Source organism: Accipiter gentilis, chromosome 16, assembly GCF_929443795.1.
Source record: "Accipiter gentilis chromosome 16, bAccGen1.1, whole genome shotgun sequence".
Lineage (NCBI taxonomy): Eukaryota > Metazoa > Chordata > Aves > Accipitriformes > Accipitridae > Astur > Astur gentilis.
Genome location: NC_064895.1, coordinates 4848748 through 4866170, shown reverse-complemented (window position 1 = coordinate 4866170; position 17423 = coordinate 4848748). Strand labels below are relative to the sequence as shown.

General features: G+C 39.6%; 1 protein-coding gene across 1 annotated transcript in view; it reads left to right on the top strand.

The window, feature by feature from the left end:
• AGPAT5 (1-acylglycerol-3-phosphate O-acyltransferase 5) overlaps positions 1–16834 on the top strand; it is a 60671-nt gene extending 43837 nt beyond the window's left edge. The window contains exons 7-8 of the mRNA XM_049819407.1: positions 12422–12545; positions 14259–16834. Of these exons, the coding sequence (XP_049675364.1) occupies positions 12422–12545; positions 14259–14484 (350 nt within the window). The 3' untranslated portion in view covers positions 14485–16834. The remainder of the gene's footprint in view (positions 1–12421; positions 12546–14258) is intronic.
• The last annotated feature ends 589 nt before the right edge of the window (positions 16835–17423 follow it).

Below are 17423 nucleotides of genomic sequence, written 5' to 3'. Positions count from 1 at the left end.
GTGAATGAAATCTGAATTCCACATGGATATAATGTGTTTCTTGAGATGCATTTTACTTTCAGTTCTATAAATCTCAGTTCCTTAGAAGAGCCTGTGCCACTTCTGGAAAAACCCATACTTACCCAGGGATATGGTCAGCTCTTAGCTGCTGTCTCCAGTAGTAAACAGAGCAGGTTAAAAGGAACATTTTGGTGACTGTGAGTAGTACTACCATGCTTTATGAGAAATTGTGTTAGTAAACTGTAAATGGGAAAAAAATTCTGAAGAAAAAATCAATTGCATTTTAAATTTTGTAATATGGAGCTCAGTAGAAGTAGCCTTTCTTAGCAAAATTGGATTATTTTTTTTTTGGTCTAGCAAGCTTAAATATCATAACACTGACTTGCTCAACAGGATTAAAACAAAACATAGTATACTAACAACTAGAAAATACACATTCACCATCCTTTCTGCATTAGTGCTTTGAAAAGAACAGTGAATGCCAGACACACCTGACAACACAGTACCTTTTTAGAGCAGGCAAATTATTATAGTATATCCTTTCAAATATGTTACACTTTTTGTCACTATTTATGCATTTTAATGTTTTGTTGGCACTTTCCAGCTGCAAGTTGTTTGTTTTAGAAGACATCAAATTTGATTAGTCTTAGACAGGGACTAAGATTAGATTAGCTTTAGACAGGGATGTTGCGTTCTGCTGTTGCTTCACATCCAGTTGTGACCAACAGATGCAATTTTTTTCCTACCATTTATTTGTTATTCATTCCTTTTCATTCCAACAAGTTTGGATCTTGGTACGTTTCCAGTGGAAGCTTGTCCTGCACATGGCAGCCTTTCCAAAGAACAGCAATTCCCCACAAATTTCTCCCCTCTCACTACTGAAGATGGTTTGTCCAGGTCATTAATGACAGAATGTGATGGTCCTGCTTAGGGAGGACCATGCTACTAGACAGTATTTATTTGTGGTCATTAGAATAAGATGCAAATAATGATATGAGCACTGCAGCACAGCTGAAGTACATCTCAGGTACTGAATTCTGGAAGAACTATTTAGAAGGGAAAAGGAGGGGGAGAAGCTTTTCTGCTGGATTTGTTGACATTTTTTTACTACACTGTCATTAAGTAAAAAGTAGAAATAAGCTTGGGAAGAAAGAATGAGAACCTAGTTTTCCCCCTTCTGAATGAATGTCTGAAGTGTTCACATCCAGCTTTGCCTGGTGTTAAGGGGCAGATCTCATGGGACGTGGGAACTGTTGTCATTCCTGCACCTGAAAGAGCATTACATACACTTTTACATCTTTATTATTCTGCCTGAAGGCTTTAACATAACCAGATGGCATTTATCTGGCCATTGTAGATGAAAGTGTGTGTGAAATAGCAGCATGTGACAATGATAAACACTGAATAAAAATAGCAAGTACATGTAGACTCCGTCTTAAAGAAGTCAGGAATTCCTGAGAATAATTGACTCTGCTGTACATCAATTCCAGAACAAACACTTTGAAAGCATGTGTATGTGTGCATTTCTGAAAATCCGTACATCACTTTGGTATAATTTGAGGAGGTCAGACTGGCCTAACTTCCCTAGGGGAAATTACACTTTTCCAAATGCTTGCACTTTTGTTAGGACCCAGACACACAGTGAAGTACAGGACAATAGAAAAGAAACTGGAGCAATAGAAAGCAGTCTTTGTCTGGACTTTGGCCCAAATTTGATCACATCCATTGTCTTTCAAGGTCCAAAGAATGATAATAAGCACATAGTTATAGATAAGTTGAAAGAATTAAAAAACTAAATTAATAAACTGATAGTAAAACAGCCCAAAGTAAGATTTATAGTGATGAAATGACAAAAAATCTGTTCAGATCTCTGCTAGCTGTCATGTTCTTATTGCATGAAAGGGTATTGAAAAGTAAATGGCAATTATTTTAGAGCAACAGAAGAAAGGATGTAGAGTAGAACTGAGGCAGGACATCACTATTGGTGACATTTGCATCAAGTGTGGGATGACTTCTTAACATGTATAGTGAATCCCACATCAAGAACTTGTCATTCTGCATCTCTTCAAGCAAAATTTAAGTAACTACTTTTTGTATTTCAAATTGTAAATTTTCCATTGAAATATTTGTAGGAATTTTGATAACTACACTAGTTGGCAACATAGTTCTGTGATACTCTTTCATATGTTTTTCCTGTAAAGGAAAACCGTGGGTTTAGTTTGTGTAAAGTATTAAAATACAACTTTTTTAACATGATTTCACCAGTTACCACAAAGTAAACAAACTATAATTCAGTTTTAAACTGAATTCATTTTCACTTGTCATCCGTAGGACTAGATCTGTCATTTTTAGAACCCCTGTAATTTCCTATTTAAAGTAGTTCGAGTAACATGAAAACCTATGTGTTAATTTGTGGATGACTTATTTGAAATGGCACTTTGAACACAGATTTGGACATATGCATCAGTATTCTGAAGATAAGTACAGTCTGGGTAAATGCAAAGTATTTTCATACTGTAACAATTGAACATTGTGCTTCTGCTCAACAATAATGACATTTCACTGAAGAGCTGAAGAGCAGCATCAGTTTATGGGAATGTATGCAGGCCTTGCTGTTGTTCTTCATCGGACTCCAAAAATCAGAGAAAATGAAGGTCAGTCTGAGCATGAGTAGCACCTCTGTTTCTTTACCCATCTCAAAACCAGAACATGAAGATGACTGTATTTGGAGTCCCCGTAGCACCATTTCTTGTCTCCAATACCAACCAAACAGGGATGCCTAAGGAGGAGTGGAGTGTAAGAATAAGGCAAGCATAAATGATTCTTCCTTTTCCCAAATCACAAACACCTGTGGGTGCTGCATCTGTGTGTTAATAACACCCCCTCAATGGGGGTAATAACCCCCTTCAGCATCCCTTCGAGTCCAGAGTATGTGTTCCTCTGATTTGTAAACTAGGACCTTGTGCGTCTCCGTTATTCTCGAGCAGCTCCTGCTGAAGGCAGGTACCTGTAGCTTCCCTTTAGGAATTTGTGATCGGAAAGCACATGGTCATCAGAAAAGCTCTGCTACACAAAGAGGATTTTGAAAGTATTTACACTGGAGATTCATAAAATTACCCTGTACCCTGGGCCTCATGCACGTGTGAGAGGAAGCATTCCGCTCCCCAGGCAGCATTTATGTAAAACAGCTTGAGGAACTCCTGATCTTTGTGCAATAGTGTATCTAAACCCTGAGGATAACAAAAACAACTTTAATTTCTTGACACTGTCAGGTTTGGCCAGAAATATGTTGCTGCTTTGAGAGCCTGTGTTTATTTTTGCTTTTTTTATGCATCACAGTCCTTTTCTTCTACTCTGTTTGTGGTACTGTTCTGTGTTTATGAAAACAGACTGGCTGAAAGAAAGGCAAAAACATCAATATTCACAGTACTGGCATAGCTCCTAACAGATCCTGTTTATTTGCTAGAGAGAGCATTGTTTTGAACTGGTCCAATCCTTGTATCTTTTCTTGCTCTTTTTTTTTTAATTGCACAGTTCAGCAGGGTTTTTTCCACTTCTGAAACTTTAAAAATGTTCCAAGGAAGATACAGATATTTCCTAAATTTGCTCCTTTTCAGTTACCAGTGATGGGATACCCTTTGGATGTAATCCACAGACTTACCTTGATCCAGGGTCTGCTGCTGGCAGCCTATTGATCAAAACTGTTACAGTTTTGTAGGAAACCTCCTGCTGACTTGGCCAACATGCAGTATTTACAAATTGTTGTAGACCAGTACAAAGGCCAGAATGCATCTGTTAAAATAACAGATTAAAGCCACTGGAAGATTGTTTCAGTGAACTATAACATGCAAGTACTATAGGTCTTTACCAAATACCATCTTGTTTCAGCAAGACAGCTTACAATGACACTCTGCTGCTCTCCAGTGCTAATGCCAGTATAGAAAACTGTATGTACCATTTTCTAATAATATTTTTTAAAGATTCTTTAGATGTGGGCATCTTCAGGAAGGTATAGAAATATGATTATTTACCCTTGAATTTGCAGGATTTGTTGAGCTGTAGTTCTTACCTGCCATCTTCAGGATTATTTTTTTTTGTTAAGCTGTCATATTCTTCCCTGCGCTTCCCTTCTCCAAACTGAAAATTTGGCCTTTTTAATCTCTCCTTGCTTGTAATGCAGGTGTTTTTTCTCCTTAAATGTTTTAGGTGGCCTTCTCTGAGTCCACTACATCCTCCTTCAGATACAGAGACCAGAACTACATATGGTATTTAAAATGTGGATTCACAATCTTTTTATATATCTGCAAAGTGACTCACTGCTCTGTTCTCAATGTGTTTGCTGATGCTGTCCAGTATTTGGGGGGATTTGGGGCTGCTGCTGCACAACTGAGAGGATGGTTTCAGAGAAAGGTCAGCAACTCCCAAATTGTAACCACCAGTTCCAAGTTAAGCATCATGTAATCAGGGTTTCAGTTGTTTTTTCCCCAGGTTTGTTTATGCTGAAGCTCGGCTGCCACATTTTCACCCTGTTTGCTCAGCTTTGAGGTCCTTTTGGAGTTCATCCAGCGTTTGACTACCCAAAACAGCTTAGGACCTTCTGAAAAAGACATGACAAACTGGAGGGTTCACTGTTTGCTCCCTTCTTCAGCCTGCCAGTCATGACAGAATGAAACAAGTCCTAGCGTCAATCCCTGAAGGACCCCAGTTGCTGGGTCTTTTCCATCCTGAAAAGTGACCATTAAGTCCTTCCATTTGCTTCCTCTCCTTTAAGCAGCTTTTGGTCTATAAAACATCATTTCCTCTAATCCCATGGCAGCTTAATTTCTTTAATAGCCTTCAGTGTGGAACCCTATCAGAGGCTTTATGAAAATTCAAATATATCATGTTCAGTGAATCCCCTTTATCCGCCTGCTCCTTGACACTGTTGTAGATATCCAGCAAACTGGTGAGACAGGATTTCCCTTTACAGAATCCACGCCAACTCTTTTCCAACAGACTGTGATTATCTCTGTGCTTAGTGATCTTATTATAGACCCTGCTATCTTACCCAGGGATGTAAGACTCTTTGGTTTCTATTTCCCAGCATCATCTCTAAAGTCCTCGTTTGTAGAAGGGAAACTCCCCATTTTTCTGGCACAATGGCTGTTTGTGATGATAGGTTACACATCTTTGTTTTTAAATTCCACATTTAAGAGCTTTTGGATGAATGCTGTCTGGTCTTGGTGACTTCCTGACATCCAACTTGTTTATTTAGTCTAATACTTTCTGTCTGTTTACTTATTGATCTAGTTCCTTTGAGCGATCTGGTACAAAGAATGCAATGGGTGTAGGGATCAAACATTTTCAGCAAGAAAGAATAATGCAAACAAATATTCAAGCTTCTCTTGCATGGGCTTATACTTTACCATGAGTGCTGCTCTTCACACCTTTGTCATCCAGCAGTCCCACCACTGCCTTAGCTGGTTTACTGCTTTTAATACATTCAAAAAAGTTAAAATTTTTAGAGCATCCTTTGCATTTTTCAAGTTCGTTTTTAGTCCTCTTAATTTTATGTTTATATTTGGCATGAGCGGTTTTGTGGCTTTTCCTTATTTGGACAAGCTTTCCATTCCTCAAAGAGGAGAAGGTAGGAGTATAGTGGTAGCCTCCTTAATTTTCCCATTATGCCATACAGGTGGGTTTCAGACCCACCCAGACTTTTTCTTTTGCAGTGTTATAAATCTTTTATGTGGGTTTCTAATACAAGTTTTTCTGGGGTTTGGTATTTAGGGTGGTGTTTTTTTTTTTTTTTTACAGCCTCTAGGCTGCCTCCTTTTGGACTCTTTCTTTTAGGGTGTTTTGACAGTTTGCCTGGTTCCCCCCCCCATTACATAGTTCCTTTAATTTCTGCATTTGTGTGCTGGATTCATTAAGACTCTTTCTTGTGGGTTTTGCTACTAGTTGTTCCAGGAAACAATCTCTTTTTTTTTTTCCTCTGGTGTTTTTGTTTGGTTCAATGGTTTGTTCTGTTTTGGTTTTGGCCGGTTTTGGGTTTTTTCCCCCTCTACACCTCATCGTGATGAAGCATCGATGCAGTTTGATAAAGGTAGCTGGAATCTCACACTCTTGCAGCTCTCAGTCTGGCTTCACAGTTTCTGGTCACTATTATCAATTAATATATCTAATATATATTTTATTAGAGTCTTGGATTTCCATCCACATGGATTTTATTGTGCTTCTGTCTCCTTATTATCTAAAGCTATTATATTTCATATAATCCTTCATGGATGCTACCATTCCCTCACCTGTACATCTTATTCTGTCATTCCTATAAATCTTGTAGCCTGGTAATGTTGCATGCTCCTTCAAGGCCAGCGGGACACCTGTCTTAACAGGGGCAATCTCTTGGTGCCAATAATTCTTGTTCTGTCTTCGTGTTTAGGCTTCTCATATTGGTACAGAGGCACTTCTGAATTTTGCCCTCACGTTGAATTTTAGCCACATCCACCTCATATGTTACGTCCATCTGAACAGGTACTTTTCCTGACCTTCAGCTTTCCCCAACTGCCAGCTGAAATGCTAACTTTTTCAGTTTTCATTGCCAGCAGCCTGGCTTAATAATGATTCAGGTGTATCCCATTTCTTGTCTCAAAAGGTTCCCCAGCTTCTAAGGTGCTTACTTCTTATGCTGTGCCCCTCATGCATGACTCTTTGTGTGCATCTCGGGTCTTGCACAGGGGATTGGCAGTATTTATGAGTGCTATTCCTCAGGTCCCAGGCTTGTCTCCTGGCCGCAGGCTTCAATTTAGCCTGCAGAACATCCCCTCCATGCTCCCCTGTATCAGCAGTACCAGCAGGTACTGGTGGTGCCTGCTCCTCCCCTGCTCCCCAGGTTAACCCATCTAAACAACCTTTGCTGTACCCTGGATGTTTGCTTTCCCATCTAGTTCCACTTTGCTGTACGACTGCTTTATTTTGTTAGAGCAAGCTGTGAAATAGTTCCCTGTCAGCTCAAAGCATGAAGCTGAGAACGCAGCACTTAAATTTATGTGTGTTTTGCCAATTGATTGTTAATTTGGTGTACAAAGTAAATGGAAGTGGAGAGATGGGATTTCTTTGTTTGAGGAGGAGATAGTTTACAAACTGCTTTGGTGGCTGAACACTTAAGTCCAGACTAATGAAAATTTAAAAAGTGGAGAATGCATCCACAGTTCAGAGAGGATGCTGTCATGGTTTTGCCTGTAAAACTATACACACCACAACATGCAATGTTCTGTTACTGAAGAGACGTATTCTTACACGTTTGAAATACTAGTTACTTAGAATAAATACACATTATTCAGATTTCAGTTTCCTGTGATACCACTTTCAGTTTATTACAAAAGTTACAGGAATCTGTTAAACAGGAGAGAATTAGGGTCTCTTTAAGTGGACACGACTATATCAAGCTTCACTTTGTCCTTTCTTAATTTTGAAGGACTTTGGCAATAATTATATTGCAGTAGAAGAGCTGATGTAGGAGGTTGAAATCTGAGCTACTTTATTGCTGTTGTATTTAAAGTGCATCTAAAAATAGACTTCATTAGTAATTGAAAACTGGAATATCTATTTAAGTGTAATGCCACTGTCACAACTTTCTTAAGGGGCAAGGCAAACAATTGGGAGTGGTGGAATGAACTTCTATGGTAACATTAAGGGGAAGGTGGTCTGAGGCCACTTGTATGTCCCTTCTCAGTAACAGGTATGTCTGTGCTTTGGAGCTTTTCTCCTTCCCTCACTTTCTCTGGTAATGCTGTTAATTCAAAACAGAATTAATTGGCTTTTGAAGGTGAGGAGTTGAAACTGATAGAATTTTGTGGAAGCCCCAGTGAGCAAAGCACCCTCCCAAAACATTCATCTGCAATTAAAAACTCTCTGGATCCAGTTCCTTTCCTGGAGGCTGTTGTACCCCATTCATTAATCCTAATTCTGCACTGAATCCTTCAGTCCTGTGTTAGGGTGAATCCTGTCCTGCAGAAGGAGGGCCACAATGTCACAGTTTAAGAACAAAAAATGCTCGATCCACTTTATAATTTTCATTTCCTTCCTTCTGCTGTGTTTGGTCACTAGAAGTATTATAAACATTCTGCACTTGTATCTGTTATTTAGCCAGATAGAATGTTTTATTAGGAAATTCTCTCCCACACGAAAGTCAGTCCACTTGGCTCCCACGCAAGTTGTTAGTGTTCATTTAACCCAAATCATACTCGGTTCTTGATTGACTAATGCTGTCCCCAATATAATGTTTGATTATAATGCATCATTTGCACTTATGTTTTATCTTTTGAAGGAAAGTTCAGGCTTGCTTTGTCCTGCTGTTAATTACAACAAATTCTGCCACGTTTAGGGATCTGAAAAGCTTGTCAGATGTTGGCCTTAAGGGCTAGTGTCCCTGAAGTTGGATGTAATTTGCACATAATAAATTGCTTCAATAAAATTTTGTTTCTTAGCTTAATTACTAAGTCCTTTGGGAGTTAAGCTAATATGAAATTAAGGGTCATGGGAGCACCGCAAACCTTTAGAGGTTGTGGTGATAAAATCCAGCTGTTCCTTCTCAAAAACAACCTCTCGGTATGTTGTTCTTATCCACTAGTGTTCTTACGTGATTGCAGTGACATTGTGCATCTAAAAAAAAATAAATTGGATTAGTTGTGTTAAACCATGACAAGAATTGGATAATAAAAGACTAGTCAGACTCCCTGACTAGCTTGATTGCATGCATTATGATGTCATTTGCAGATGTCCTAGATGCCCAGGCTTTGGATAAAATGGTCTTGAATCAATGGGTGGGTGTCGTGGTTTAAGCACAGCCGGCAACAAAGCACCACGAGGCCGCTTGCTCATTCCTCCACCCACAGTGGGTTGAAGAGAAAAAAGTACAAAGAAAAGCTTGTGGATTGAGAGAAGGACAGGGAGGGATCACTCACCACTTATGGACATGGGCTAAAAGGCATGCTCAACTTGGGGAAGAAACAAAATCAATTTAATTTGCTACCAATCAAATCAAAACAAGGATAATGAGACATAAAACCAAAATTTAGAACACCTTCCCCCCACCCCTCCCTCCTTCCTGGGCTCAGCTTCACTCCCAGTTTTCTCCACCTCCTCCCCCTGAGTGGCAGAGGAGGACAGGGAATGGGGGTTGGGGTCAGTTCCTCACCCCTTGTCTCTGCCGCTCCTTCCTCCTCAGGGGGAGGACTCCGCACTCGGCCCCTGCTCCACCGGGGGTCCCTCCCACGGGAGACAGTCCTTCACGAACTTCTCTGGCATGGGTCCCTCCCACGGGCTGCAGTCCTCCAGGCACAGCCTGCTCCAGCGTGGGCTCTCCCAGGGAGCGGCGGCCATCTTGGGGGGCACCCATCCCCCTGCTCCGGCGTGGGCTCCTCTCTCCCTGGGCTGCAGGTGGGCATCTGCTCCCCCGCTCTCCTCCATGGGCTGGGGGGGGACAGCCTGCCGTCTGGTCTCCCCACGGGCTGCAGGGGCATCCCCTCCTCCCCCGCTCCTCCTCCCCTCCTTCCTCACTCCCCTCGGGATCTGCACAGGGGTTCCTCTCCCGTTCCGATCCCCTCACTCCCTGCAGGTTTGTTCCCCTTCTGAACTCGGTTCTCCCAGAGGCGCTACCGCCGTCACTGACGGGCTCGGCCTGGGCCAGTGGCGGGTCCGACTTGGAGCCGGGGAAGCTTCTGGCAGCTTCTCACAGGAGCCAGCCCTGCAGCCCCTCCCCTGCTACCAAAACCCCACCACACAAACCCAAAACAGGAGGAATCATGACCCTCTCTAGGGGAGCACCTGCAGTTGCAGGTCACACAGCCTTCGGCAAGGCTGTACTAAGTCTCAAACTGCAAGGGAGAGGAAGGCAGTGGAGAAGAGCATTGGGATTTACAAAGGTGGGAAATTTAAGATGAGGTTTTATGATCTTCACCTATGGGGACTCGGTTTAGACTGGTTGAAGAAGCCTGGTGTGGGAAGTAGTAAGAGTGGGCTTGGATCGGAACTTGGGCATAAGGTAGAAAACCAGCAGCAACGCTCAGAGATTTATGGAGGGGTTTTTGCTTTCTAAGCAGATGTGTAGAGTAGCTACATTTCAGCTTTGGTGGGAGAAGGTGTGTCTTTTGAAATACTTAGGTCTTCTTCCTGTTTTGTTAACTAGAGCTTATTATTGATAATATACCTTGTTGCTGTCTTTAAATGACCAAATATCAATTTTTTTTAAGTAGCATAACATTAGTTTTAAAATTACTATATAACTATTAATAATGCTATCTCATCTAACTTAGAATTTTGCCTGGTTTATAATTTTCCTTGATAATTTATAACTGAGATTAGAAATAACATCAGGAAAGAGTTGTTTGTTCCTATACAGAATAACCTATGTGCTGTGAAGCAAAAGAAACATATGCTATACAACGCACGGAATGTTTCAAACATCTCTTAAAGCTAGATCTTCAGCCCCAGCTGAATGTGCATAGCATAGATGGGTTTTATAGGAGTCTACTACAAAAAAGACCATATCATCTGGCTTTCAGGCATTTGTTTTCTAGATACAGTTGTGCATATTTTTAGAATGTTCGACTTAATAGGTAATGCCACTCAAAAAGAGGATTTGTACATCAGTGGATATTATAAGCATTTAAGACATGGATAATACATCTGTCATTTTAAAATATTAATAGTCTGCTTTTAGGTGCTCATATAGTGAATGACCTTCATATAGTGGCCTGGATAGTATCCTCAGAGAAACAGTCCTGGAAAATCCTTTCTTCCCATTAAAAGCAAGAGGAAAAACCTGCTTGTTACACATGAACCTGAAGACAACATCTAAACATACCATCATTCTGAACTCCAAGTACTTAACTCCTGCCATCTAATAGCTGTAGCTGGGAGTTGGTTTTACCACAAACTTTTTAGTGACAGTTGTATTTGCTACTCCATGGCTAAAAGGTGGACTTGTTTCTGGTTAGAGCCCTCAGACATTTCTTCAGTTGATGGTGCATGGGCCATGTTGTTCCCTTTACGCTACAGTGCCATTCAGTGAAGGGGTCTCTTTGCCCAAGGACTAGACAAAACTGCACACAGCAACTTACAAATTTCTGCATCAAAATGCCGTAAGACTTTACTGATCTCTTTATCTCTTCTTCTTCACTCCCCCTCTACAAGCATACAAACACATTTGCATGAACAGGCTTTTAAAATTCTTCAAGGCAATTTCTAGCCTGTGATAAGGCTTGCTTTTACAACAAAGTCTTTAAAAATCTATAATCCTTTAAAGAAAAAAAACAAATAGAGGGATGTCTGCTTTGGCAGATAATAATAAAGATGTACATGCAGTAACAATTATTCTGCACAGTCATTCCTCAAGATACCCTTAACAGTTATGGGTCAAAGTCTTATGTACATCTGCACTGTTGTCCAAAAAAATGTCAACAACCTGAAGGGACCACCCAGTCTATGTTACATTTGTTGCCTGTCTGTATTGTAGGAAGGCACTTCTAGTCCCTTTTCCAAATATGAAGATTGTCCAGATTTCTAAGGGCTTCCACCTTCACATCATACATCTCTGTACAGGGATGCTATGGTTACTGCAATACCCTTTGCTACTGATAAATGCAAATGATTACTAATACACAAATACTGGTGGTTTTTTCATCCCATGTATGGTATTTTTACCGCTTGTTAGTTGTAAGAAATCCCACATGGGTGTTTGAGTAATGGAGTTTTGTCTGTAATTAACGCTTGCTAGCTAAATTTTTCTAGGAACAAATAGGGGAAATGGGGGAGGGGGATTGTAATAGGGCTGTTGAGAGCTTTGTAAGACAGAAGAAAAATGAAGGGATGCAAAATGGAAAGCAGCATTTTGTTCTGAGTCTTTTGCCCTGTTATACTTCTTAATTATAGGTTATCATTTAAACTGAAGCCCACTTCCTCCTGGAGATACTTTGGGAAATCACTGTCATTCTGGTTTTGTCATCCAGGAGCAAACAAAATTTACATTTCAAAAAGGACAAGCAAAGAGGATTACTAACCTTAATTGAAGTTGCAGGCTGGATAACTTGATGACATCAAAGTTATTGCATCCCACATTACAGAATGAGTAGATTGTTGCTGAGGTAGTATTGTAACATTTTCAAGCACAACATTTTACGGTTAGCGGGGTGCATTTTAGGACAATTTTTCCATGCTGCACATGATAATAGGCCACCATTTCAAAAGTGTGTAGGCCAGATGGCTTCTAAGTTCAGTGAAGTGCTCAGGATCCAAACATGCAGAGGGGAGGCTTTTGAGAACTGAAGTTAGGCTTCCATGGCACTTACACCTACAAGGTCAGATTTTTGGTGTATTTTAGACAAATAAATGCCCTACAGTGTTTTTGTAACTCAGTCCTGTTGTTTTGCTCTCTTTTCAGAGTTTCTTTGCAAGGAATGCCCAAGAGTTCATATTTTCATTGATCGAATTGAACTGAAGGACATTCCAGAAGAGCAGATGTATATGAGAAGGTGGCTTCATGAACGTTTTGAAATAAAGGATAAGTGAGTAGCACTATGCAGAACTTTTGGTTTCAAGAAGCTGTCTTACTTCTTTTATATTAACAGATATACGCATGATTTCTGTGTTACCAGCAGTGCAAGCTGTAGGGCTCTCTGAAGAGAGGTGGTGTTGGTAATCCTGTGGATATTTTGTATAATAACCTTGTGGTTAAACCTTTTGCTCAGGAGGTTGGGATTCCTGGGTTTTAGACCTTCTTTAGACTGAAGAGCTGCATGTCCATGTTCCAGGCAAGACTCATATTCATCTGAATACCTTCCATTTATCATCTTGTAGCTGTCATGCACAGCCAGGACTATAAGATGCCCACAGTAGGCAAGCCAGCAAAAAGCAGTTTGATTCTAGCCTCATAATCAGTGTTAGGTTAGAGTTAGAAAGGGGCACGTCTTGATCTAATCTCTTCTGCCAAAATTGTTTATGTATCTTCCATCCGACAGCGATTGGATAAAAACAGACATAACCCTGAGATCCCTACCTTCACTTGGGAAATTAGGTGAAGTTGGAGTTTCATCTGTCCATCTTTGAATCGTGGCAGAACTAAAGTGCCTGGCACCCGCCAGCATCTCCAGATAAAGTCACTAGTGAGCATATGCAACAGATCCTGGGGCCCTTGTGCTCCAGAAGGACTTTGTGCCTAGATGTGGGATTTAAGTATTCTTTGAGAAATGATGGTTTAATTTGTCACGTCTGCAGTCCAGCTTAAGGGAGCTGAATCTGTTTACTCTCTTAAATCTTTGAATACATTGTGTGAGAGAGAAATTTCCCTGGTTCTTCAGGTATGTTCTGCTTTAAAATTATTCTGCCAGTCTCACACTCCATGGAAGTAAAACATGTTAATTTGTTCTGTGATCTTTAAATCCATATAGTTAACATGACTATCTGTAAAGGTGGCACTGTTACTAAAGTGTCTTAGAAGTTCAGGATCACTAAGTAATTTTCTTCACTTTTGAGAGGAAAGTCTGAATTTCATTTTATAGACAAGAGACTGATACATAAAATAAAAGGCTGTCCAGTGTCCCTTAAGTAGTCTTCTAGTGAAGACCAGCACAACTGAACCCTGATATCTATGTCTCATTGTAGACTCCTGTTGACTGGAACATCTTTCCTGAGACCAAAGCAGTCTGTCAGGTCAATAGAGATACCTAAAAGCCCAGAATATTCAAATCCATTTATTAATGGTTTTGAAAAATAGGGGGAAAAAGTTACTACTGCACCAGTGGTGTAGCATTTTACACTTTGCATGTTTGGCTTCCAAAATACTTAGTGTCTTGTGAGACCTCGTTATTTATTAGTTTATTTTATGAAGATACTTTTTCCCCCTCCTTTGGTGTTCAATGATTAACTGTGTGCTATTTTGTCCTGTGATATTGGCCAGTACTCTGGGCTTACCTGCTAAATGCTGTATGAAAAAGATTCTTTTCAATGTTTATATTCAATGTTAAAATTGGTCCCCGAGGAAAATCTGCTTTTATTGCTTACAAGGATTCAGATTGAGTCCTCTGACATGCAACGTTACTTTGAATGCATCATATTCTTACAGCATACTGATTGCTTAAACTTGTTCAGTTGAGCTGCTACATATTGTGAAACCATTTGTTAAATCATGTGTGTTTAAAAGCAGTTATTGGATGAAAGTAAGTTGCTTAAAACTTCTTACACTATTGTATAACTGACCATCTTCTTTTGTCTGCTTGTAGGTTACTAATAGAGTTTTATGATGCGAAGGATTCTAAAAGAAGAAATAAGTTCCCTGGGAAAAGTGTTCATTCCAAACTCAGCCTCAAGAAAACTTTGCCATCTTTGCTGTTTTTAGGTGGCCTGACTGCTAGTATGCTTCTGACAGAATCTGGAAGGAAACTTTATGTAAAAACATGGATATATGGGACTTTAATTGGCTGTCTGTGGGTTAGCATTAAACCATAAGCAGATGTTAGTCTCCAATCAGTGAAATGTGCAGTCTTTTCTTGCACATTGCACCAAACTTTTTCCTGACTTTATAGTAAACAAGTGTAAATAAAGCCTTATTGATCGAACATTGGAAACAATAGAATTTGTGACTTAAGCCTCTGTGTGGTTGGTCTGGGGAAAATAAATGTAGATTTTCAAATTTACTACTGATTTTTGCTGGAATAATGACAGATAAACTGAGTCATATGATAAATTGCTTTCCCCATGAACTAACATCCATCTCTATCTGCAGATTCGATGAAGTATGAGTTATGCATAAGGGTGTCTTAAATGGACCTGTGAATGTATTTACAGAGATTAATTTAGGGTATATATTTATTCTTCTGATATTCATGTTGAATTTTCGTTACTCTTTGGTGCATTGCAGCAGCTCAGTTGCATCTATCCCAGCTGTATCGCAACTAAAATCAAAACTTTTTTCTTTTTTTTTCTTTTTTTTTTCTTTTTGGATTTTGCTTTTCAGTTTTAGCTAAATACTGTGTTCTTTAAAAGGGACTATGTAAGCTGGCAAATCATGAGATGTCACCTGAAGCAGAATAAAATGTTCCTGAGAACTACGGTTCATGGGGAAGAAGCTCTGTTTATCTAGTGCATGATTTTTTATTATATTGCAGTATTAGCTGATTATTTTACATATGCAAAACATTAAATTTTACTGAGCAAACAGCTTATTTTGCGCACCCTGTATTTGTGCATAAAAGGAATGTATGCAGTATAATGAAATGTTAAGTTTTTGTTTCTGGCCTAACCAGAGCGTAGCCTACCTTGTGTCTGCGTTATCCCTAGCGCCTCGAGAGTTTCAGCTGAGCTCACAGACCTTTCATGTGTACGTGCCATAAGCAGAAGTTCCCTGTTACCTCACGATTTTCTGGAAGCAAACTCTGTCGTTTGGGTAATGCACAGAATTACTGTAACTTCAGGAGCGTTAAGGGTATGGTAACGAGGAACCTTCAGATGTTCCTGCTAAATCCGAAGCATGTGCCTTTTCCTACTAATCTGATCTAGCCTGATGTTTCATAATCTGGCAGTCACCTCCGTGCTGTAACATCACACTAGATTCTCGAATCATTCTAGGCAGTGCATACTGCAGTTGGATTGAAGTTACGGGGTTGATGTACACGATTTCCACAATAGACTAGTAGTGAAAGAAATGCATATCCTATGAGTATTTCACCTGCTTGAAAATATACTTCTAAAAGCAAAATCAACAAACCCCTACTACCACAAAGTCTGCAATTCCCATGGCTGGTATTTTTGTTGGGGAAATGCTATTTCCTGATATCAAGGGAATACTCTCTATGTACAGTGATGGGGTAGGAAAGAAGATGTATTTTATCTTCTTCCATTAGGGAACTGGACTCCCTGTATCAAAATGAAAGAACTGGAGAATATTTTTATATCACACTTGCAAGCTTTAAATGTGCATCTCTCTCTAGCTTCAGTACGATTTGTCTTGCATTAGAGTCCACTGTAAGTTAAATGTCTCTTAAGGTTATAAGTCAGTTTTTCAGATTCCACCATTGCCAGTTAATTAAAGATACTGCTTTTATTGTGTGGTGGTTTTTTTACAGAATTTTATAGAGTAAATACAGTTCCACCTTAAAATCATTCAGTACAACTTTCAGTTTGCAGTTCTGTGTCCTTCCATAATGGATTTTGTCACCAGAGTTATTTATATCGGTGATTGATTCAGGATATGTTGATGAACCATTTTAAAAACAATGACTGGGAACAATGTTGAAAAACAGTATTGTTATGAGGCTGTGAAACCAGGAAAAAAAAAGCCATTTTATGTAACAGCCAAATGTGCTCACATGTAGTTCTTCCTATTCTCAGCTGACTGTTTCCAGTGGGTATAACCAGAAGGCAGTGTTGCTATGTTAGTGTGATTTTTCAATCATGGAATGAAATTTTACTCTGACATGACTAAATTTCTTTGTAACAGCTAAGAATAACATTTAATTATACATCAAAAATAAATGCAAACTGCTTAATTCATTTGTAGAAAAATAACTGCTGTTTTGGAGATCTTAATTACCACAAAATACTGGATCTCTCTTGCTGTTTAAGTGCCAGGAATATAATTGACGCAGTGCAACAAACAAACAGGATGTTTATTTTGAACCTTATTCTCTATGTTAATCTTAATTATTTTTTTCTTGCCATTAATTTATAAAGTTTTGAAACTGTAATTTGCTGATGTATTTGGCGTTGGGAGTATCACATGCTATTTCTAAATATGCACTGATATTAACTTGAAATATTTCTTCATTAAAATACGAAGAGCCAATGCTCATTCAACTTTTCTGTCCTGTCCACTTGTTCAATTTTTTCTGCACTTTTATGTTTGTAACTTGGTTAACAGGAATTGCTTACAAAAAGGCTACACATGTCGTTTTAAGTCCTTGATGGAAGGATTTCTGTGAGAAACAGTCAATGGAAAGAAAACAACTTTGTGGGGTTTTTCCGTGCAGCTAAACAATGTGTTAGAATTGATTTGTACTTGTTCCAACGCAACGCACCGCCAGGTTGGTTGGATTGCAATAGCTTTTCACCCATGAACACCTGCACCCCTTGTTGCTTGTTAATAATGTTCATTAATGTGCAGTATCACCGTTCTGGCCAAGAATCGGGCTCCGTGGCAATAGGCCTTGCACAGACAACACTGGCAGAGAGCGTGGACAGGCCCAGGGGGTGGGAAGAGGTATTGCAAACAAACACATGAAGTATATCTCGGTAGCAAATGCCACCTAAGCTGTAGTAATGTATTAAACCTGAGAGGGACCTGCACCTTCAAAAACTTATTTTTCCAGCTGTGTCAGTGCCTAATAGTGACCTCCCTCCACACCAGTAGTGCTCTGTTCATATGCGTAGACTATATGTAACTTTTTACA